General features: G+C 34.6%; 1 protein-coding gene across 1 annotated transcript; it reads left to right on the top strand.

Annotated features, from left to right (window-relative positions):
- The first annotated feature begins 2,935 nt into the window (after positions 1-2,935).
- On the top strand, positions 2,936-7,875 carry LOC138320034 (uncharacterized). Its single transcript, XM_069263126.1, has 5 exons — positions 2,936-3,028; positions 3,296-3,340; positions 4,321-4,416; positions 6,728-6,936; positions 7,360-7,875. The coding sequence occupies exons 1-4, from the start codon at positions 2,974-2,976 to the stop codon at positions 6,925-6,927; spliced, it is 396 nt and encodes a 131-aa protein (XP_069119227.1). The 5' UTR covers positions 2,936-2,973; the 3' UTR covers positions 6,928-6,936; positions 7,360-7,875.
- The last annotated feature ends 16,997 nt before the right edge of the window (positions 7,876-24,872 follow it).

Here is a 24,872-nt window from a genome sequence, read left to right as displayed (position 1 = left end):
CAATAATAATGTGTACATTGTAGTTCAGACTTCCGAATGTGTCAATTTACGATATATTTATACATATAAATATTCATTAACAACCTTAATGCATGTTATCGATTTTCTTTCAAGTCGGTTAATTATAAGCTCTGCAGTTATCTTTCATATCATACAATAATTAGTTTACGGCAAATAAAATCCTTAAAAGTAGCTGTCAGTGATTAATGGTAAAAGATACATGGAATGTAAATTATGCTGTCGACAGACTTTTGAAGTGTGTAGTAACTTACAAAATTTCGACTTAATCCCGATCTCAAGTACTAGTTAATCGGTAAGAGAATAAAATATGCTTCAATTTCTTGATTTCAGCATTTTAGAACATGCTCCACCGCTGACAAGTGGTATTTTTTTCTCTCTATCAAAAACAAGAGCAGACGACTTAGTATTACAAAAGTTACTTACTTTACATCATTACCACCATTGAAAGATAAAGATATAAAAAAATAATTGCATCCCGAAAAAATCTGTGGCACTATGTCCTATATAGCTATATACAATGAAGTACTGATTACGTATGCACCAAAATCAATTAATTTATTATTTGTGTTAATTAGATACATGTATATACGTATGCGCGATTAACACCAATTATAGTTCAAATGGTGAGTATCGTTTATACACTGTTGGCGGAGGAGCATCTTTAATAAATTGACTGTAATTTATTTTTCTTATATTCACAACTGGAATATTTGCAACATATTGGTCATCGTATCGCTGTAAGTCTTTAACAACATGATTAAAAGACATTTGACACGAACACATGCATTTTTATGTAATAAATCTTGTACCGAAGTACATGTATATTGTTTTTTTTTGCCGGAGGTCGCCGTAGATCTAGAGGCCCCGCCCCTGCCATAGCATTGGCTACAAGCCTCGATGTTCACGTGTCAGTCAATCATAATTACCTACTGATTGACGAGGCGTGTTCCATTGGTTACTGAATCTGTGCTCCAGACGAAAAACCGAAGCATATGATATGCAATGTGTCGCTATAAAGAAATCTTTAAAACTTTAAGTTGATTGCTGTAAAATCTTGCGATATTGGAAATTAAAGCTGAGATATGTCAAAGTCTGAGGCACGTTCATGTCTTCTCAGTAACAACTTACAAATGTACCTAGCTTTAGTTAACATTTTATGCAGAGAAAACGTGGTAAATTTTCTTGTACATATATGTTTGTGGTTAAAAAACCCTGAAAAGTTACGTGTATTTGGCCTTTGACATTGTCGAAATCAATTCTTTACGTTTGCAAATTGCAATTAATTGTAAAATCAGATTTCCTGGTATTGTATAAATTTTTGAATATATTTCATGCATTTTGACATATTTTTAGTTGATTGTCACAGTTTCGTTATTTAACCAAATTTAATTAAATTCCGTATGATCGTAGATAAAAATTTGCAGATTCCATAATAATGGTATGATTTTCCGTGGTCTATTTAATTTATATTTTAATGTTACATGCATTTTTATCGCCAGCGGAACTTGATATTTACGTCAATTTTTTGTTAAGCACTAACAACAGAATTTATGGAAAATTCGTTGAAAAACGAACGTGAAATTCGACTGAAAATTAGTCAAAATGCATTAAGTATCATATATAAGAAAAGTATCAATAATATACTAAAACGAACATAAAAAGCTATTTCTTCATTCGCGGTACCGCCAGGTGGTCGCTCTCACTGCCTTTAATGTTGCTCATATGACGTCACAATGCTTCGAAGCCAAACCGGAAGTTGCGTTGATTGTTTTTCAAACAGGTGCAAATGGGCAAATTTCGATCTTAAATATCTCGAAGATTTCTGGATCGATTTTCATAATCATTTTTTTTTTTTTTTGTTTGTTGGATTAAAATTTTCTTTCTGAATAAATGAAGGAACATTTCCATTACACTACCTCTTTAAGCTTACAAAATAGTGAACATTTGATCGAAGACCAAATGTTTTTATATGATATTTGAAAAATATATTACCTTGGGCATATCATTCATTGTTTTTTTAGGGGCAAAAACATGGCAAAACATGATAATTACGTATAGAAACGGTCCTCGGAAATAAAGAAAATTAGGTAGCATTTGTAAAAAAATACAATAGTTTTGTATATTGTTTTGTCGTTAGAAATTAAGGACAAAAAATTAACAGGATTGAGACTACATTCACTCTAATATTACGGAAAACATATTTTTATGAATTTTTCTTTTTGCGGCCAGCAAATTTGTACGGATGGTATAGTAGTTCGAGAGCACCCATTTTTCTATACAGAATTGAAATCTACATGAAAAATGCAAGAAAATAAGACCTATTAGAAAAAAATGACATGGGTTTTTACCAAAAGTATGGAGCTACCTTAAAGAGTGGACTGCAGTTGAGGACAAACTATTGTTAAGGACGTGGGATTCGTCAATCAATTTAGCTTTTCGTTTAAAACATATTTGTCGAAATTGATGCCTCAACTTGAATCAAGCGGAAAAGTCGTGGTATCTTTTTTCATATTTTTGAATCGATCTATGCTGAGGTGTATTCGTAGATAAATAAATACTGGGAGCAGAACATAGATTCCAATGGAAATGGTCAGGGAACAGCTTTGAGAGTAAAGTAGCATTAGTTAATAACGTTGAAATAAGGGATTATGCAATAAAGTACATTGTTGATCCTGAGAACACATGCATTACAATAAGGATGAAATGTGGTTCTATATTACACCTGTGTCCTGTCCTATATATCAAGGATTGTAAGAACCTCTCTAAGCCAGAATTACTGTTTAGTATTCACGAGTGACTGCACAAACAGGTAAAAAAACAGCGTCTTAATTTTAATCTTAAATATTATACAATGTAACCAAGGGGACAGGTGGCAACGTACGACACGTGCCGCACGTGCTATATAAATAACAAAAACTTGCTTACAGTTGACACTTCGTCTACAGTTCCAGGATGGTAGGGTTAAAGTATTGGGCGCTTTTCGCATTGGTCCTTATAGGATATTGCTGTGAGTATTATGTTAATGTTAAACATGTTTATTATTTTGTGTAATGTTTTCCTCATGTTTAATTCCTAAGTTTTTTTTTCCAATGATGCATCAGTTGAATGAAAATTTAAAGATGTATTGGTAAAGGAATCCAAAAATTTTCTTTGAATTATGATTTTTTTTAAATTTGACGCTTTCAAAAGCGGTCCATGCACAGAATGGTTTAAATGGTTATAAATCAATTAATTATACTAAACATTCATATTGTAAATCTTCACATTTTTTCAGCGGCCGATGATGGCGATGATAGCGACGATGGCAGGAAAAAAAGAAGTAAGTAACTTGTGCTCTATGCTTCTCATTTTACATTTGTTGTTAATCCAAAATCTCACATAGAGCTCCGTGATCTGTGATTTCCTAGATATTGTACATGGTAACTTTGTAGAACCTACACTTTTGACACATAGATGCATTATGATAAAGCAATATTAGACTGTTTTGTTTGTAACGTTATCTGTTTTTGGCTAAGTCAAAAATTAAGACAGCTTTATAATTTAGACTGGTTCATTGTCTGGCTTCACCGAGTTCACCGTCTGTTTATATTTTAATCTACCGGGTTGTTGGTAAAACATCTTTGTTTCCACTATCGGTTTATTACGCAATTTTCCCATTTTTCCTGTGTCCTGTTTTTGGACATTTAATGTGTAGATTTTTTGTTATTTAGTTGTTAAACTCAAGCATATAATTTAGACCTGTTGATCTTTAGAATTATGGCAAATTGTATAGTTAATATATCAAATTTAAAATCACAGTTATATAGACATGAATAATTTTATCTTGCTTATTTTTCGAACATTTTCTGCAGCAATATCAATATACGTGAAAATATTGCTTGATGCGGCATTTCATGTTATGGTGGTTATTGAAGAAAAAACTATGTGCTTGTTTTGCTATTAATTCTAAATTTTATTGAATATTGCAAAAGATAATTGATAAATGTTTTTACGCTAATAAAAAAGTACACTTTCAACAGCTGAAAAGCCTTTCCTTGTAGAAGTGATTTCAATAACCATTTCTGAAATAAATGAATCCATTCCATAGCATTCTATCGTTTGTATTAAAACAAAAACAAAGAAAAACATTGAATGGCGTCAAAGAGTCGCCAACTTGCTGTCGTTTCCTACCTATGCCTATTTTACGTTAGGACTAGTGGCAGAATGTCCATACACTTTTTTATTCAAACTCCAATACATTGAAACAGAAGTAAAACATGTAAACACAAACTAGACATGTTATACATGTTTAACTTTCAGGTTTCCATAAATGTGGGCTTTTGGCACATTGGGATTATCGAAAATCCACCTGCATATGCGACACAGGATGTGGAGGAAACCCCTGGGATAACTGTCGTACGTATTCAATAGTTAAGAACGTTAGTCGCAATTCAAGAATTTTGTTTTTATATCGGTTGTGTGAAGTTGGCTCGACAAACGACATCCGATATTCAACATGCAAATTTTTCATATATCGTTGACCACCAAGCGGAATTTTGAATGTTGTGCAGCTCGACATACGACCTTCAATATTCAGAACTTATGTATAACTGCCAAACGAACGGACTTTTGAATGTTGTGCAGCGCGACATATTACCTTCAATATTCAGAACTTATAACAGTTATAACATATATAGGTAGCAGACCAGAGAAGAACAGCCTGGCCCCGGTCTATATTTTTATTAAAGTGGGGAGCCCCTGTTTTGAGCCATGCATAAAAAAATTAAAAATCAAATATATTCTGAAATTGGTACATCCAGTATGGAGGGTTTGATTTAAGTTTCATTTTTTTCAAAAATAAACATAACAAAAAATGGGTTAGAGATTACAATTCTGGGCTCCTCCGGAAGTGCGTCTTGACCGGAAATGCTAGCTTTACTTGAAGGAAAATCCATGGCGCGGGTTTAGGCAAAAATATTTAAAAATCCACACAATCGACCTATGAAATAAATAAGCTTATTTTGTCATTGTGATAGAAGTGCTCAATTTAAGGCAAGTCTTAAGAAACATTTTCTGCAATTTTGGGCTAAAAATCATGATATTTTGCAATTTTTCAGTAACCTCTATATATCTATATTTCTAAGGCATGCGCCTTATTTTCATAGATTGTCCAAATCTACTGTTTTCTGCTACCATATTACTGGATACATACCACGATATTATTAAGGACATTTAAAAGTTTAATTCTAATTAAAATATCATAATTCCAAATTCAAAAATAAACCTCTAAAGTGATCTATTTTTAATTGTATGAAAATTGCAATTTTGCTCATAATCAAGATAAATACCTCTATATATTTCGAATAACTTCCGGCACCACTGCACTGCCTTTAGCTGTCTAAATTGTAAGAAAACAAAATCGTTCATATAGAGATTGAACAGTGTTTTGATTGCGTTAAAGGTAGTATGAACGCAATGGGATACAGACATATTCAATGTAGCGCGTTAGCGCTACATGTAGAATATGTCTGTATCCCATTGCGTTCATACAGTGTTTTGATTGCGTTAAAGGTAGTATGAACGCAATGGGATACAGACATATTCAATGTAGCGCGTTAGCGCTACATGTAGAATATGTCTGTATCCCATTGCGTTCATACCACCTTTAACGCAATCAAAACACTGTTCAATCTATATATATTTTCATAAATAAATATACTTTTACGTAAAATCTAAAACGGTGATGGTTGCTAAGTTGGGTAACTACGGTAGTCAGGATGACCGATATAGCTGCAGTTTGGTTTGAAATACAAAAATGACGCTTTTCAATTATTTTCAACATATATTTTTTTTTTTCAATTTGATAATATATCAATAATGTCCATTTCGAATAAAAATTGAGATAACCAAGGCGGAGCGACTACCGGTATGTATCGTTGTCAGGGTAGTGATGCGGTCCGAAGTGGAGCGAGCCGCCATATTTGATTTTCAACCGAGGAAAGTGACTGTGATATAGCCTATTGATGGTATGACCGTTGAGCTGCTGAATGTTTGTTATGTATGTATCAGTATAAGAACGCGATTTAGACTAAATTCTTCATAGTCATGACTTTTATTTTATTGTACGGAGGATAGACAAGTGTTTGCGTGTGTGTAGGCCTATTTTGAATGCCAAGACGCCCCCATTTAAGCTGATGATACTGTTTCGGATAGGCTACCTGTAATGTTTTTTTCCATGGCAACCTGTATATGATCTGTTAACCTATTGTTCGCTTAGACGCTCCCAGAATTGTTCACCGACAATCAGATGTTCTGTATATTTAGGTGAGATAAGTGACCGTACACACATGTACAACTGACGTAACTATGGAATTCCGCGAACATCCTGAGGAAAGCCCCCGGTTGTAGCCCTGACCAGCGTTTCATTTTGTAGTTTATTACCGTTACAATGCTTTAACACATGTTTTGTTTTGATGTCAAATACATATTTAATTGGATCTAATAAAAACTCTTCATTGTTATTTTAAAATCCGTCAACTTATTACGCAAAATCTTATCGAAACGTGAACTAGAAGTAGTCCGAACCTGCACTGCGTTTGTATTCATACGTCACTGCGTTTACGCTAATTTGAACGCAACTCCCCTCCCGTTGACTTTATAGGGACATATGTAAATATTTGTAAATATATAAGAATGTTGAACATAGATTACGTTTCAATTTTTCTAGATTACCTTATACCACACCCACCAGTGTATCATCCCTTACCGGTGTTCCGCCCATTCCAGCCACTTCATAACTTGATCAAGCACGTGGTGTTGTCTCCTTTCCGTCGCCATGGTAGCAGCAGCAGCAGTAGCAGTGGCAGTAGAAGTAGCATATGGCATGGAGGTAGAAGCAGCAGAAGTGCTGAGGAAGATGAGGAATAGATGAGATAGGTATATAACAAATAAAAAATACTGCACCGACGAATGATATTTGTCATGTATTAAAACAAGATAAGATGAATTAGTATTTTCTTCAGTAACATGAGTTACTTACTTTCACTATTACCATCATTTGAAAGTTTGATCGTCCTATTCTACCGAAAAAATAATAATAAATTGCATCCCAGATAAAAATCCATGGTAGGGGATAAATACTTAATTATTCGGAGAAAACCGACGAAGGATGACTAAGCAATTGTCTGTATTACCTTATAAGTGTCTATCTTATAAAACACAAAAAAGAACATAACTTTATTATTGAGGGCTTAAGAAAAGTATTTGTCCATTTTCTATTAGGTCTAAAAGTCTAAAATTTCAGTGTTTCATGTTTATGAATGGAATTTGTTATAATGCATATCCACTTTTTTATTTCAGATCCAGGCCGTAACGATGTAATGTCGTGATACTTACCATAATATTCTGACATAATATGACATTTATTGAAATTAAAGTATTCCAGTACTGAAAAGATTTCCTTTTGTTTTGTTTCTCTTACTTGGCTAACATCGATACATGTGCTGAAAAATCAGCTACTGATAAAGGATTTAACATCCACATATATAACGACATTCAATGGGCCTTATTTTAGCGTCGAAAAAGGCTAATCATATTTATCTTATTATTTTTTTATTTTTTTTTTTTTTTTTTTTGTAAATAAAAATACCCCAGTTAACGTAATTTATTTTCGCGAGATGCACATTCTTGAGTATTAAATTTGGGGAAAGAGAACAACGCAAACAACTACATGTTGTACCCAGTGTATATACCTAGTGTATGAATCTAATATATATATCTAGTGTATGTACCTAGTGTATGTACCTAGTGCTAGTGTATGTACCTAGTATATATATCTAGTGTATATATCTAGTGTATGTACCTAGTGCTAGTGTATGTACCTAGTGCTAGTGTATGTACCTAGTGCTAGTGTATGTACCTAGTGTATATATCTAGTGTATGTACCTAGTGCTAGTGTATGTACCTAGTGTATGTACCTAGTATATATAATCTAGTGTGTATGTACCTAGTGCTAGTGTATGTACCTAGTGCTAGTGTATGTACCTAGTGCTAGTGTATGTACCTAGTGTATGTACCTAGTGTATTTACCTAGTGTATGTACCTAGTGCTAGTGTATGTACCTAGTGTATTTACCTAGTGTATGTACCTAGTGTATGTACCTAGTGCTAGTGTATGTACCTAGTGTATATAAGACTCTTTCATAAGTGGATATGAAGGATAGGGATATTCCACCCGAGGGTCACAAAATGTAGTAAAACCCCAGGCTTGCCAAGGGTTTTGCAACATTTTGTGATCCCGTATGAAAGAGTTTTTTTTCATACCTCGACGTTTTATTACAATTTTATAACTACAATATCCCGCCATTTTGAAATAAATTCGAAGAAATCCACGGCTGAAAGTCAATTTTTCAAACAAAAATTACGTGATATTTTCAACAAAAATTCCGTTAATTGAATCTTTTATTGTAAAACCAGTTAAGTTTGTGAAAACATGTTAAAATTTTACCGAGGAAATAGAAATTGTGTAGATGCCGTAACGTCACGAGGCTTTATTGCATTGGTAGCCCTGCAAGGGTTGTTCTCTGAACGCCAACATATTTATCAACAATAGGTAGGTGTTGTTTTAGGAAACAATAGGAAGGCAATTATATACTGTTTCATATAAGCTGTCTTTATTTTCACCTGTAAAGTCACCTGAGATTTACCTGTATTTCAATTAGTATCATAGGTAACATTGGTGGGTTTTGGAAAATAATTCCTTCAATATATTCCGTATAATATACAATGTAAATTAATGTGAATTTAAGGCAAAGCCTCATAAGAGCGCAGCTACATGTAAAATGTAAATATAGTTAGGATTGTAACCTCAGAACGAGATTAGAACTGTTTTAAACTTGTAGTCCGATCATTGATTTTTATTAAATGCTATTCTTCAATACTATAGATTGATGTTTTGTGTCTAGCAATATATTGACAGTCGTCATATACAGGCCAGAAAGACACATTCAACTGGAATAGTTCAATTTCCTTTCGATCTTGTTTCTCTGTAAGGCGGAAAACTTGGCAACATGCCATTTATCAAAAAAGCGCAGGAATATGTGCCGTCATCTTTGGCACCAAGCTTCCTAACGTCACGGCTGACGGTGCGCTTGACAACACACAGACAGTATATTATTTGACTAGTACATTTATTGTATCGTTCGTATCTTTGTGTAGTTATCTTAAACTACTTACAGTAATTTCAAAGTGTATCCTGGTGATACATTTTGTCTTTAGAAAAAAATTCAAATCTCGTCGTACTGATAACGAGAATTAAAACATGGCTGCCTGCATGGAGGCACGAGACTTTTCCCGCGGGACACGATTTCAAAGTCCAAGGATTAAAGATAATCAGTGTTTTAATATACATAAAATCATAAATATTGCAAATGCTAAGAATTAATATGGAGCTACATGTGGATTATTAAGAACAATGCATTTTGAGTTCCAGGTGAAATATATTTTTTTACATATCATATCTCAATTTTATCAGAAAAACAGGTTTCTTGATCAGTGTATATTCTAATGTAACAGTATTCTGTATTGGCATAGGAGTTCTCCAGGGCTACATTCTTAGCCAACTTTCATTTCTTGTGACCGTGCATAGTTGCGCATTTCTTTTATCGCATATACGTACACCTTCAAGTATTTGGTTAGAAAATGAGTGGAGAAAAACAATATCATAAAAGTTTAAATTAATTTTGTCGGAAATTTTGACCTGTTGATTATAGTTTAAGTTGGTAATCTATTGAAGCCGACACAAACACATATATATGATGTTTTATAAACATTGGTAATACTATATCATTGGTTTTTAATGCTCTATATGTATTTTAGATACAAAATATTTTTAGAAGTAACTTAATAATGTAAAAATCCTAAATGAAATGAGATTGAAGACTGTTACTTAGGGTTTTAACCATATTCATTTTAATACACATTATAGATGTTAATGTTGCAATACTGGCAAAATTATTTCAAGTCCATATGTTGTAGGTCTTAAGTTGAAATAGGATAATTCCTTTTTGGATTTTTTCTTTGATATTACTGAATAGGAAAGTTACTTCCATGTGAAATAAGTTTCAAAGAATTTTGCTTGATTTTAGTATCAATCTATTGAAAATCTTATGAGATTGATACCAGAGATTTTAGATATATCAAGGAAATTTTTAAAATTATTGAAATAAAATCATTGTGAATTTAATTTAATTTCATTCATACATTCTATTGTTATATTTTCATAGATATTAACAGAAACATATATTATGTAAATATGTATCTGATATTAAATATGAACACTTATTGAAATAGAAATTAATCAATATACATTTAGATAAGTATCAACACAGGTAACTTTTACAGGTAAATTTACCTGTTGTCGTTGGGTCAGCTTTTAGGAAAAAGACTATAACCACTGTCACAACAAACTACCCTACAGGTAAATCCAAAATGTTGGCGTTCAGAGATACACCCCCATGCAATACAGCCTCAGTCGGCATGAGTGTATTGCCCTAGACCAGCCAGTATTATACCCTTAGGTATAAAAGAAATTAGTGTATGTACCTAGTATATGTACCTAGTCTATATAATTAGTATATGTTCCTAGTGTATGTACCTAGTATACGTATCTAGTATATGTAGCTAGTGTATGTACCTAGTACATGTACCTAGTATATGTACCTGGTATAAGTACCTAGTGTATGTACCTAGTACATGTACCTAGTATATGTACCTGGTATAAGTACCTAGTGTATGTACCTACGATATGTACCTAGTATATGTACCTAGTGTATGTACCTAGTGTATGTACCTACGATATGTACCTAGTATATGTACCTAGTATATGTACCTAGTGTATGTACCTAGTGTATGTACCTACGATATGTACCTAGTATATGTACCTAGTATATGTACCTAGTGTATGAACCTAGTGTATGTACCTACGATATGTATCTAGTATATGTACCTATATGGGGTGATCGGGTGGTGTAGTGGTTAAGCCACTCGCCTTTCACCTAGCCGGCCGGGGTTCGATCCCCGGCACGGACGTGAAAAGGTTAGGGGTCACCTGCCCGATCACGTGGGTTTTCTCCGGGCACTCCGGTTTCCTCCCACACTAAGATCCCTCGCACGCTTACATCCGGGCCATCGAGAGTGATTTGCATAAGTTGTATAACTTGTTTCGTAATCGATGTAAAATAAATAAAGTTTATATTTATATTTTTATATGTACCTAGTGTATGTACCTAGTATATGTACCTAGGGTATGTACCTAGTGTATGTACCTACGATATGTATCTAGTATATGTACCTAGTATATGTTCCTAGTGTATGTACCTAGTATATGTTCCTAGTGTATGTACCTAGTATATGTTCCTAGTGTGTGTACCTAGTATATGTACCTAGTATCTGTACCTAGTATATGTTCCTAATGTATGTACCTAGTAGTATATGTATGTACCTAGTATATGTTCCTAGTGTGTGTACCTAGTATATGTTCCTACTATATGTACCTAGTGTATGTACCTAATATATGTTCCTAGTGTGTGTACCTAGTGTGAGTACCTAGTATGTACCTAGTATATGTACCTTGTATATGTACCTAGCACATGTACCTAGTATATGTACCTAAAGAATGTACCTAGTGTATGTACCTAGTATATGTACCTAGTTTATATACCCTAGTATATGTACCTGGTGTATGTACCTATTATATGTACCTAGTGTATGTACCTAGTGTATGTACCAAGTATATGTACCTAGTGTATGTACCAAGTATATGTACCTATTGTAAGTACCTAGTATATGTACTTAGTGTGAGTACCTAGTGTATGTACCTAGTATATTTACCTAGTATATGTACTTAGTGTGAGTACCTAGTGTATGTACCTAGTATATTTACCTAGTGTAAGTACCTAGTGTACGTATCTAGTATATGTAACTAGTATATGTACCTAGTGTATGTACCTAGTGTATGTACCTAGTATATGTTCCTAGTGTGTGTACCTAGTATATGTTCCTACTATATGTACCTAGTGTATGTACCTAATATATGTTCCTAGTGTGTGTACCTAGTGTGAGTACCTAGTATGTACCTAGTATATGTACCTTGTATATGTACCTAGCACATGTACCTAGTATATGTACCTAAAGAATGTACCTAGTGTATGTACCTAGTATATGTACCTAGTTTATATACCCTAGTATATGTACCTGGTGTATGTACCTATTATATGTACCTAGTGTATGTACCTAGTGTATGTACCTGGTGTATGTACCTATTATATGTACCAAGTATATGTACCTATTGTAAGTACCTAGTATATGTACTTAGTGTGAGTACCTAGTGTATGTACCTAGTATATTTACCTAGTATATGTACTTAGTGTGAGTACCTAGTGTATGTACCTAGTATATTTACCTAGTGTAAGTACCTAGTGTACGTATCTAGTATATGTAACTAGTATATGTATCTAGTGTATGTACCTAGTATATGTACCTAGTATATGTACCTAGCATGTGTTCATAGTGTGTGTACCTAGTATATGTTCCTAGTGTGTGTTCCTAGTATATGTTCCTAGTGTATGTACATAGTATATGTTCCTAGTGTGTGTACCTAGTATATGTTTCTAGTGTATGTACCTAGTATATGTTCCTAGTGTATGTACCTCGTATATTTTCCTTGTGTGTGTACCTAGTATATGTTCCTAGTGTATGTACCTACTGTCTGTTCCTAGTGTATGTACCTAGTGTATGCACACAGTATATGTTCCTAGTGTATGTACCTAGTGTATGTATCTAGTATATGTTTCTATTGTGTGTACCTAGTATATGTTTCTATTGTGTGTACCTAGTATATGTTCCTAGTGTGTGTACCTAGTATATGTTTCTAGTGTGTGTACCTAGTATATGTTCCTAGTGTGTGTACCTAGTATATGTTCCTAGTGTGTGTACCTAGTATATATTTCTAGTGTGTGTACCTAGTATATGTTCCTATTGTGTGTACCTAGTATATGTTTCTATTGTGTGTACCTAGTATATGTTCCTATTGTGTGTACCTAGTATATGTTTCTATTGTGTGTACCTAGTATATGTTCCTAGTGTATGTACCTAGTATTTTGGATACACGTTATCAGTAAGAGGTCTTTTTTCAACAGCATCGTGAATTGAAAATTACAGACGCGATGTATTGTATAAATGCCTGTCTCTATGCTGCATAAATATATGTCTCTATGCTCTATAAATGCATGTTCTATGCTGTATAAATGCTTGTCTCTATGTTGTACAAATGCCCTGTCTCTATATGCTGTATAAATGCTTGTCTTTGTCTCTATGTTGTACAAATGTCTGTCTCTATGCTGTATAAGTGCCTATCTCTATGCTCTATAAATACATCTCTCTATGCTGTATAACTTGTATAAATGCCTGTCTCTATGCTGCATAAATGCCTGTCTCCATGCTGCATAAATGCCTGTCTCTATGCTGTATAAATGCATATTTCTATGCTGTATAAATCCCTGTCTCTATGCTACATAAATGCCTGTCTCTATGCTCTATAAATGCCTGTCTCTATTCTGTATAAATGCTGTCTCTATGTTGTACAAATGTCTGTCTCTATGCTGTATAAATGCTTGTCTCTATGTTGTACAAATGTCTGTCTCTATGCTGTATAAATGCTTGTCTCTATGCTGTATAAATGCCTGTCTCTATGCTGTATAAGGGCATATCTCTATGCTCTATAAATACATCTCTCTATGCTGTATAACTTGTATAAATGCCTGTCTCTATGCTGCATAAATGCCTGTCTCTATGCTGTATAAATGCATAATTCTATGCTGTATAAATCCCTGTCTCTATGCTCTATAAATGCCTGTCTCTATTCTGTATAAATGCTTGTCTCTATGTTGTACAAATGTCTGTCTCTATGCTGTATAAAATGCTTGTCTCTATGTTGTACAAATGTCTGTCTCTATGCTGTATAAATGCTTGTCTCTATGCTGTATAAATGCCTGTCTCTATGCTGTATAAGGGCATATCTCTATGCTCTATAAATACATCTCTCTATGCTGTATAACTTGTATAAATGCCTGTCTCTATGCTGCATAAATGCCTGTCTCTATGCTGTATAAATGCATAATTCTATGCTGTATAAATCCCTGTCTCTATGCTGCATAAATGCCTGTCTTCATGCTGCATAAATGCCTGTCTCTATGCTGTATAAATGCATATTTCTATGCTGTATAAATCCCTGTCTCTATGCTACATAAATGCCTGTCTCTATGCTGTATAAATGCATATTTCTATGCTGTATAAATGCCTGTCTCTATGCTGTATAAATGCCTGTCTCTATTCTGTATAAATGCTTGTCTCTATGTTGTACAAATGTCTGTCTCTATGCTGTATAAATGCTTGTCTCTATGTTGTACAAATGTCTGTCTCTATGCTGTAATAAATGCTTGTCTCTATGCTGTATAAATGCCTGTCTCTATGCTGTATAAGTGCCTATCTCTATGCTCGCTCTATAAATACATCTCTCTATGCTGTATAACTTGTATAAATGCCTGTCTCTATGCTGCATAAATGCCTGTCTCTATGCTGTATAAATGCATATTTCTATGCTGTATAAATCCCTGTCTCTATGCTACATAAATGCCTGTCTCTATGCTGTATAAATGCCTGTCTCTATGCTGTATAAATGCATATTTCTATGCTGTATAAATGCCTGTCTCTATGCTGTATAAATGCATATTTCTATGCTGCATAAATGCCTGTCTCTGTGCTACATAAATGCCTGTCTCTATGCTGCATAAATGCATATTTCTATGCTACATAAATGCATGTCTCTATGCTGTATAAATACATCTCTCTATGCTGTATAACTTGTATAAATGCCTGTCTCTATGCTGCATAAATGCCTGTCTCTATGCTGTATAAATGCATATTTCTATGCTGTATAAATCCCTGTCTCTATGCTACACAAATGCCTGTCTCTATGCTGTATAAATCCATGTCTCTATGCTACATAAATGCCTGTCTCTATGCTGTATAAATGCCTGTCTCTATGCTGTATAAATGCATATTTCTGTGCTGTATAAATGCCTGTCTCTATGCTGTATAAATGCATATTTCTATGCTGCATAAATGCCTGTCTCTATGCTACATAAATGCCTGTCTCTATGCTACATAAATGCCTGTCTCTATGCTGTATAAATGCATATTTCTATGCTACATAAATGCCTGTCTCTATGCTGCATAAATCCCTGTCTCTATGCTGTATAAATGCCTGTCTCTATGCTACATAAATGCCTGTCTCTATGCTACATAAATGCCTGTCTCTATGCTACATAAATGCCTGTCTCTATGCTACATAAATGCCTGTCTCTATGCTGTATAAATGCCTGTCTCTATGCTGTATAAATGCCTGTCTCTATGCTGTATAAATGCTTGTCTCTATGCTCTATAAATGCCTGTCTCTATGCTCTATAAATGCCTTAACGTCTCAATGCTCTATAAATGCTTGTCTCTATGCTCTTTAAATGCCTGTCTCTATGTTGTATTAATGCCTGTCTCTATGCTTGATAAATGCTTGTCGCTATGCTGTATAAGTGCCTGTCTCTATGCTCTATAAATGCCTGTCTCTGTGTTGTATAACTTGTATAAATGCATATTTCTATGCTGTATAAATCCCTGTCTCTATGCTAAATAAATGCCTGTTTCTATGCTGTATAAATGCATATTTCTATGCTGTATAAATGCCTGTCTTTATGCTGCATAAATGCATGTCTCTATGCTGTATAAATGCCTGTCTCTATGCTGTATATAATGCCTGTCTTTATGCTGCATAAATGCATGTTTCTATGCTGTATAGATGCCTGTCTCTATGCTGTATAAATGCCTGTCTCTATGCTGTATAAATGCTTTGTCTCTATGCTCTTTATAAATGCCTGTCTCTATGTTGTATTAATGCCTGTCTCTATGCTTGATAAATGCTTGTCGCTATGCTGTATAAGTGCCTGTCTCTATGCTGTATTAATGCCTGTCTCTATGCTTGATAAATGCTTGTCTCTATGCTGTATAAGTGCCTGTCTCTATGCTCTATAAATGCCTGTCTCTGTGTTGTATAACTTGTATAAAATGCATATTTCTATGCTGTATAAATGCCTGTCTTTATGCTGCATAAATGCATGTCTCTATGCTGTATAAATGCATATTTCTATGCTGTATAAATGCATATTTTCTATGCTGTATAAATGCCTGTCTCTATGCTACATAAATGCCTGTCTCTATGCTGCATAAATGCCAGTCTCTATGCTGTAAATGCATATTTCTATGCTGTATAAATCCCTGTCTCTATGCTACATAAATGCCTGTCTCTATGCTGTATAAATGCATATTTCTATGCTATGCTGTATAAATGCATATTTCTATGCTGTATAAATGCCTGTCTCTATGCTCTATAAATGCCTGTCTCTATGTTGTATTAATGCCTGTCTCTATGCTTGATAAATGCTTGTCTCTATGCTGTATAAGTGCCTGTCTCTATGCTCTATAAATGCCTGTCTCTGTGTTGTATAACTTGTATAAATGCATATTTCTATGCTGTATAAATGCCTGTCTTTATGCTGCATAAATGCATGTCTCTATGCTGTATAAATGCATATTTCTATGCTGTATAAATGCATATTTCTATGCTGTATAAATGCCTGTCTCTATGCTACATAAATGCCTGTCTCTATGCTGCATAAATGCCAGTCTCTATGCTGTAAATGCATATTTCTATGCTGTATAAATCCCTGTCTCTATGCTACATAAATGCCTGTCTCTATGCTGTATAAATGCATATTTCTATGCTATGCTGTATAAATGCATATTTCTATGCTGTATAAATGCCTGTCTCTATGCTGTATAAATACCTGTCTCTATGCTGTATAAATACCTGTCTCTATGCTGTATAAATACCTGTCTCTATGCTGTATAAGTGCCTGTCTCTATGCTCTATAAATGCCTGTCTCTGTGTTGTATAACTTGTATAAATGCATATTTCTATGCTGTATAAATCCCTGTCTCTATGCTAAATAAATGCCTGTTTCTATGCTGTATAAATGCATATTTCTATGCTGTATAAATGCCTGTCTTTATGCTGCATAAATGCATGTCTCTATGCTGTATAAATGCCTGTCTCTATGCTGTATAAATGCCTGTCTTTATGCTGCATAAATGCATGTTTCTATGCTGTATAGATGCCTGTCTCTATGCTGTATAAATGCCTGTCTCTATGCTGTATAAATGCTTGTCTCTATGCTCTATAAATGCCTGTCTCTATGCTCTATAAATGCCTGTCTCTATGCTGTATAAATGCCTGTCTCTATGCTGTATAAGTGCCTGTCTCTATGCTGTATTAATGCCTGTCTCTATGCTTGATAAATGCTTGTCTCTATGCTGTATAAGTGCCTGTCTCTATGCTCTATAAATGCCTGTCTCTGTGTTGTATAACTTGTATAAATGCATATTTCTATGCTGTATAAATGCCTGTCTTTATGCTGCATAAATGCATGTCTCTATGCTGTATAAATGCATATTTCTATGCTGTATAAATGCATATTTCTATGCTGTATAAATGCCTGTCTCTATGCTACATAAATGCCTGTCTCTATGCTGCATAAATGCCAGTCTCTATGCTGTAAATGCATATTTCTATGCTGTATAAATCCCTGTCTCTATGCTACATAAATGCCTGTCTCTATGCTGTATAAATGCATATTTCTATGCTATGCTGTATAAATGCATATTTCTATGCTGTATAAATGCCTGTCTCTATGCTCTATAAATGCCTGTCTCTATGTTGTATTAATGCCTGTCTCTATGCTCTATAAATGCCTGTCTCTATGCTCTATAAATGCCTGTCTCTATGCTCTATAAATGCCTGTCTCTATGTTGTATAACTTGTATAAATGCATATTTCTATGCTGTATAAATGCCTGTCTTTATGCTGCATAAATGCATGTCTCTATGCTGTATAAATGCATATTTCTATGCTGTATAAATGCATATTTCTATGCTGTATAAATGCCTGTCTCTATGCTACATAAATGCCTGTCTCTATGCTGCATAAATGCCAGTCTCTATGCTGTAAATGCATATTTCTATGCTGTATAAATCCCTGTCTCTATGCTACATAAATGCCTGTCTCTATGCTGTATAAATGCATATTTCTATGCTATGCTGTATAAATGCATATTTCTATGCTGTATAAATGCCTGTCTCTATGCTGTATAAATGCCTGTCTCTATGCTGTATAAATGCCTGTCTCTATGCTTGATAAATGCTTGTCTCTATGCTGTATAAGTGCCTGTCTCTATGCTCTATAAATGCCTGTCTCTGTGTTGTATAACTTGTATAAATGCATATTTCTATGCTGTATAAATCCCTGTCTCTATGCTAAATAAATGCCTGTCTCTATGCTGTATAAATGCATATTTCTATGCTGTATAAATGCCAGTCTTTATGCTGCATAAATGCATGTCTCTATGCTGTATAAATGCATATTTCTATGCTGTATAAATGCATATTTCTATGCTGTATAAATGCCTGTCTCTATGCTGCATAAATGCCTGTCTCTGTGTTGTATAACTTGTATAAATGCATATTTCTATGCTGTATAAATGCCTGTCTCTATGCTACATAAATGCCTGTCTCTATGCTGTATAAATGCATATTTCTATGCTATGCTGTATAAATGCATATTTCTATGCTGTATAAATGCCTGTCTCTATGCTGTATAAATGCCTGTCTCTATGCTGTATAAATGCCTGTCTCTATGCTGTATAAATGCCTGTCTCTATGCTGTATAAATGCCTGTCTCTATGCTGTATAAATGCCTGTCTCTATGCTGTATAAATGCCTGTCTCTATGCTGTATAAATGCATTTCTCTATACTGGATAAATGCCTGTCTCTATGTTCTATAAATCCCTGTCTCTATGCTAACATCAGTGGCGTAGGAAAATGAAACATAATGGGGGGGGGGGGGGCAAAGGTCCTCAATATTTTGTAAACCCCCCCCCCCCCACCCCCGCCGCACCTACAGGAGGAGATTAATTCAACACACAACCATATATACTTTTTATATACTTTTTTATATATCATTAAATATAATCCTTGTACACATTTATTGACAGTGGGGTCGCGCTAAAAGGAAATTAACGAATACGCAAATTGGCCAAATTAGCGTGTGAGCGCCGAAGGCGTGAGATTTTGGGGTCTGGGGGTCGACCCCGGGAAAAATATTACGATTTAGAATGGCTGAGGTGAGTTTTACAATGTATTTTGATAATTTTGCGAGCGCGAGATTTTGGTGTTTGGGGGGTCCGGGGGTCTCCCCCGAGAAAAAAAATTACGATTTAGAATGGCTGAGATGAGTTTTTTACGATGTATTTTAATAATTTAAAAGCGTTCTTACCATGGTTAATTTTTCGATTTAAAGTAACATGCATTTAGAAATGATAAATTGTGATAATTGTGTCGTTATATCATTGTGCAACCCTGCTCGATCTGAACTCAAAATGATAATGAATTAATTGTCTTGCTAAGACATATAAGCAAAGTATAATCTTTTAAGAGACATTTTTTGAAATACAAATGTAGTACGTAGAATCCCTTAATGGACATTTTCAGTGTAGTTCATGTGTATTGAATTTCTGCTATTAAAAGTTTGAACATTATGTGGTTGAACGTTTTAGGAATTTTTCTTTCAAATATGCATTTTTAGAACATTTCAGTCGGCGAAACGGGGGGGGCAGTTGAACGGGGGGGGGGGCAGTTGCCCCCCCCCTTGCCCCCCCCCCCGCCTTCCCCCCCCGCTTCCTACGCCTCTGCTAACATAAATGACTGTCTCTATGTGGTATAAAAGGCCTGTCTCTATGTTGTATAAATGCCTGTCTCTATGCTAACATAAACTTCAAATTAAACGACAACTTAGGTCTTCTAATGATAGCAAACCTGTGAATAAGTCATCCGTAATCAGAGTTAATGTGGGATTGGAGAAATAGTTGTTACATATCTCTTCAAGCGAAGGGGAAAAATGCTCGGGTATTTAGAAGTTCATAGAGGATACTCCTTGTCTCTTGATGAATATCATGTAAATTTTGATGGAGAGAAGTGGAAGCTTTGATATCTTTCAAAGTTTTCACCTCACGAGATGAAATATTACTGATATTCATCAAGAAACAAGGAATATTCTATTTATTACCATTTATTATCAAAGGTTATTCCGCCATTGTATTGTGAATTTTCCCTTGCGATTAATACAATGTACGTCGTTATTTTGTGAACATAACGTCATATTTCTACACCATAATATGACTTTAATTTTGTGCATAATCCCCATTCCATAACAATGATATTTTCACTGTCAATACTGCATTTCGATTAATCAAAAGCGAGTGAAAATATCACTGGGGTGAAGAATATCTTTTTTTATGTTCACCATAAAACTTTATAGTAGTACTACACATCAAGTGAGGTGGAACCTTTTGATATTTACACGACTGAGAAGCACGGGTAAAGAATAAAATTTCCACCTCACGAAATGAAATATTACTGGTATTTATCAAGAATTAAGGAATATTCTATTCATTTCATTATTTTTTCTTGCTTCCATTTACAGAAGACCATCATTACTAATTCCGCCAAAGGGTATTCAGTCATTATATTTTATTTACCCTTGGGATTATTTCGTATTTGTGTGAATGTAACGTCACATTTCTACACAATAATATGACATCATTTTCGCGCACAAACTAATCACGTAACAATAAATGATATTTTCATTGTCAATCCTGCATTCCGATTGGTCAAAAGCGAGTGAAAATATCAAAATTGATATCGTTAAAGTATATCGCTTTTATGTTCATCGTAAAACCTTATATTTCACTACGAAAAAAATTAATAAAAATGTATATCTTCAGTAATGCAGACAATACCAAAAACACCTGCTAGTGTTGTCTAGCATTTGTCTTACTTATACAAGTTTTATGTCCCACGAACAGCTAGCGGCATTTAAGGAGGTGTGGATGTCTGAATGATTGGGGTGGAAGGTGCGGTATAATCATGTTGTATGTTCTAAAATAGTGAGACCTTTTCCCTTCCGTAATTTTATAGCAACGAAGCACGCCACTGAAGACAATGAACAACGCACCAACACGTTATACTGACTTTGTCAAACCATTCCTCCCACTCGATGTTAAGCTGGAGCAGAAATTGTCGCTTTCATAGAATATGAGGTTGCTACGGAAGCCGTGAGGGGACATTCTGACTTTTGATTTCTTACTTCTAACGTCTTACTTCTAACTTCTTACTTCTGACTTCTACCTTCTTACTTCCAACTTCTTACTTATTACTTTTGTTATAGAAATTAGGCGGGAAAGAAGCAATCTTTCTTCTAAAGGCGAGATGAACGGAGCTTGGGTTTCTTGAAGTACATGTTTTTTCAACGTAATTTTGACGTCGTTTTCGTGAAGTTTTAAACTGCTGCGATAATATTGACAGGTAGGTTGGGAGAGCTGGTCACCAATTTACTTATATTCCACGTTATTGTCAATTTATTTCATTGGTAGACATATTGCGAACTGATGTATATATAGAGATTGCATAACAAGTTGGGATATATTATTTTGTTTATCTTTTGTTTAGATTTAAGAGATACCAAATAATATAACGATTCAAATCCACTCCATGTCGAATGTTTGAAATTTTGCTTTATGAATCTCGACAGAAAAGCTTTACATTGGAATCTTTATAATTTGAGGTCTCAGAGAGTTGCCGAAGCACGACATGGAAAGCCCGACGTCCTATTCTTCATTCCAGAGACATTTGGTGCTCGTGACTACGGAACCAGGGTCAACAAACGTGATGTTAAACTATGTATGGAACTGTACGGATCGGCACGAGAAATTTTGTTGCGAAGAGTTCAAAGAATTGGTTAATCTGATGAAGCCAGACATACAATTTCCTGTTGACACAATATCTGCTTTGGAATTGTACTTTGAACTTACCCAAAATATTTAGTCATTATTAGTATTAATAATCAAGGATATAACAGGCAGACATCGACTATTCGTTCATACATTTGTTGTTCAAGAGTAATTAGTAATGGTTGAGATTAACTATACTGTTAAACACGATAGCATTGTCGTCGTTTACACAGCAATTATTGTTGATATGATGAATCTGTAGGATATGTAGCACATTTCGAAAATAAATGTATCAGCGATATTGAAAACCTAATAGTTTGAAAACAAAATACATTGATTAAGATTTTGGTAATCTGGGCATGAAAATCATAATACACCCAGTTTAAAGTAAGATGTATAGTTTTTTGCAAACACCTCAATACTTTGAATAGACGTGCTTGAAAAAACAAATCGGTGTGAAAAATGTTCCCCAAGATCATTTAAACTGATCTACCGAACAAGTCATAACAAATGAAACTATGTTGCTGTATGCTACCAGCAAGGTTTAATTTGCAGAATGCTAGACACTCTTGAAAGTGAAACAAATGATCCTAAACGCTAGCTATAGGCCTCACTCCCCCAAACCAAACACACTGCATGAAAATTACATTAAAATTGATAAAGTTTTGTATATCTATGTATAAAACCTATTCAGTTCTCTATGCTATTCAGTCGTATTCCCTTTCCCCACTTGTGATGACCGTCCTGAAGTTGAACTTGTTTTTCAAGTTAAGAACTACTAGTTATAATTGTAATGCAGCTCTGACAGCGCTTACAACTCACCCAAAGAAAGTGCAAATCCCAAAAGTTGCAACAATGTTGACCGACAACATGTGGTTGAAGTTATGAATGAGGGTCGTCACTATAACAAAACATGCACGGTAATACCTCTACGTAACGAATTTCAGCAAAATCGGGCTATATTAAAAAATGACCAATAAGAGGACACCAATTTGTTTCCATGACAACTTGCCCCTCGACATCCCTCAATTCCTCTATACCAATGTCCCCTGTAATCGGCCTATATGTAGATTTCGACTAATCAGTGGCCTACATTTCGTTTCAATGGCAACTTTAGCGTGGCCTCACAGTTTGTATATTACGATCAGCACATCTTAAGGTGTCTGTAACGTCATTTCCCCTGATAAATGATAATATATATGATTTGATCCATTCAGAATGACTTCGGATCTTCGAGCTCAGTAAGAATCTTGGCACGATGTAGAACGATGTACATTTGAAACTAAAACTGAAACTTATAAGACATTCTTTATTAGCTACCGTTATGAAGCTATGGAGTTTGCCTGCAAAAGCAGATTGAATCATCAAAGTCATGAAGCGTATTTTCAAAAAAATCAATTGTTAAATAAAACAGAAAAACATAAATAGGAAACCAATTCTTTATTCAAGACCAAAAGTGGTGTGTACTTTCATATGCTTAATATCCTTGATCTGCCTGGAGGAGAAAATAATTAAAACAATAATTAACTAAGATATGAAAGTACCAAACTTGGTATAAAATAAGCATATGAGTATGAACTGACCACAGTGAATATAATAATGACCACGATTGGCACGCAGTTATCACTTGCCCATACGATCATGTCTCCTGATGTATTCAAATCAGTCCATGATGGAGAAAACCTTTGTTTGCAATCCAGCAATCATGTTTAAATGAAATTAAGGAGATATGGAAAACGTGTTTATTCTTTATCAAATGATTAGTTGCACTCTTGTGGCAAGAATCGAATAATGTAAAGTCCTTGCACTTTCTGTCAGAATTCAATTTTACAAAATCAAAGGACCATACCTCTTTGGTATAAACTTCACATTACGATATACACATTTTCATATGATACCTCATAACCCATGGTGAATTGCTTAAAACATTGCGTATAAAATTGTGGACTAGTTGCGCCTATAAGAAAAAAAAAAGGTAAAGAAGAATGTACAATTCAGGTATTAAAGTGTCATAACCCTAATTCTGCAAAAAGTTGGAAAGTAACATGAAAACTTGTAATTTGATAAACATCATACAGAAAGGAATACAATGTTATATCAAAAATTATGTAAAACAAAAACAAACAAAATTGTAGCTTTTTGTACGGAATTCCATTATTTTGCAATTAAACTGACACACAACTATCAAATATACATGTGTTGTTCGAATATATTCACATCCCCGAGAAGGTTCACATAATGCTGCATCCCACAAAGTTTGACGAAAATCCGACAACAGTTGTTGGAGTTATTGCAGAAAATGTGTGGACGGACGAACGAATGGGTAACAAACGCTTTTTCGTATCAACCTTCTACATGATTTCTATTGTTTTATGCTATACGTATATACCCATTCAATCAGCTATGACTATGTTTAAGTAACATAACTTATATTTTTGTCCATCTGAGAGTATTCATTTTTTACTCCACCGCCGACAGAGTATAAACGACACAGATCATTTGAACAATAACTGATGTCTGATCATGTATACTGTATTTGCGTCTAATTAACACATATTTCACTAGGCCCATGTATTATTACTGTGTCATTTGAGACAGCTTGACGACTCTCGGAAAACTGGTATTGTCCGTCAATGGTCTTTGTTAGATATCTTTTACCATTTATTGCAATGGACGACACCTTGAAACCATCGTCGATGGGGTTATATTCAGACTCCATTACATCTGGCAGTCCAGACATCATAAAACAGTCCTTGAAGCAGTTGCTCATAGTGTTGCTGCTGTACAGAGAAGACTTTTATTTGGAATACTTCAGAACCATATTCGATGGGATTCAGATCCTTGGCGGTTTCCGGCGAGACAACA

This window comes from Argopecten irradians, chromosome 3 (genome assembly GCF_041381155.1).
Source record: "Argopecten irradians isolate NY chromosome 3, Ai_NY, whole genome shotgun sequence".
In the NCBI taxonomy this organism is placed as follows: Eukaryota; Metazoa; Mollusca; class Bivalvia; order Pectinida; family Pectinidae; genus Argopecten; species Argopecten irradians.
Note: the sequence above shows the minus strand (reverse complement) of the source record. Positions and strands in the feature narration are given on the sequence as shown.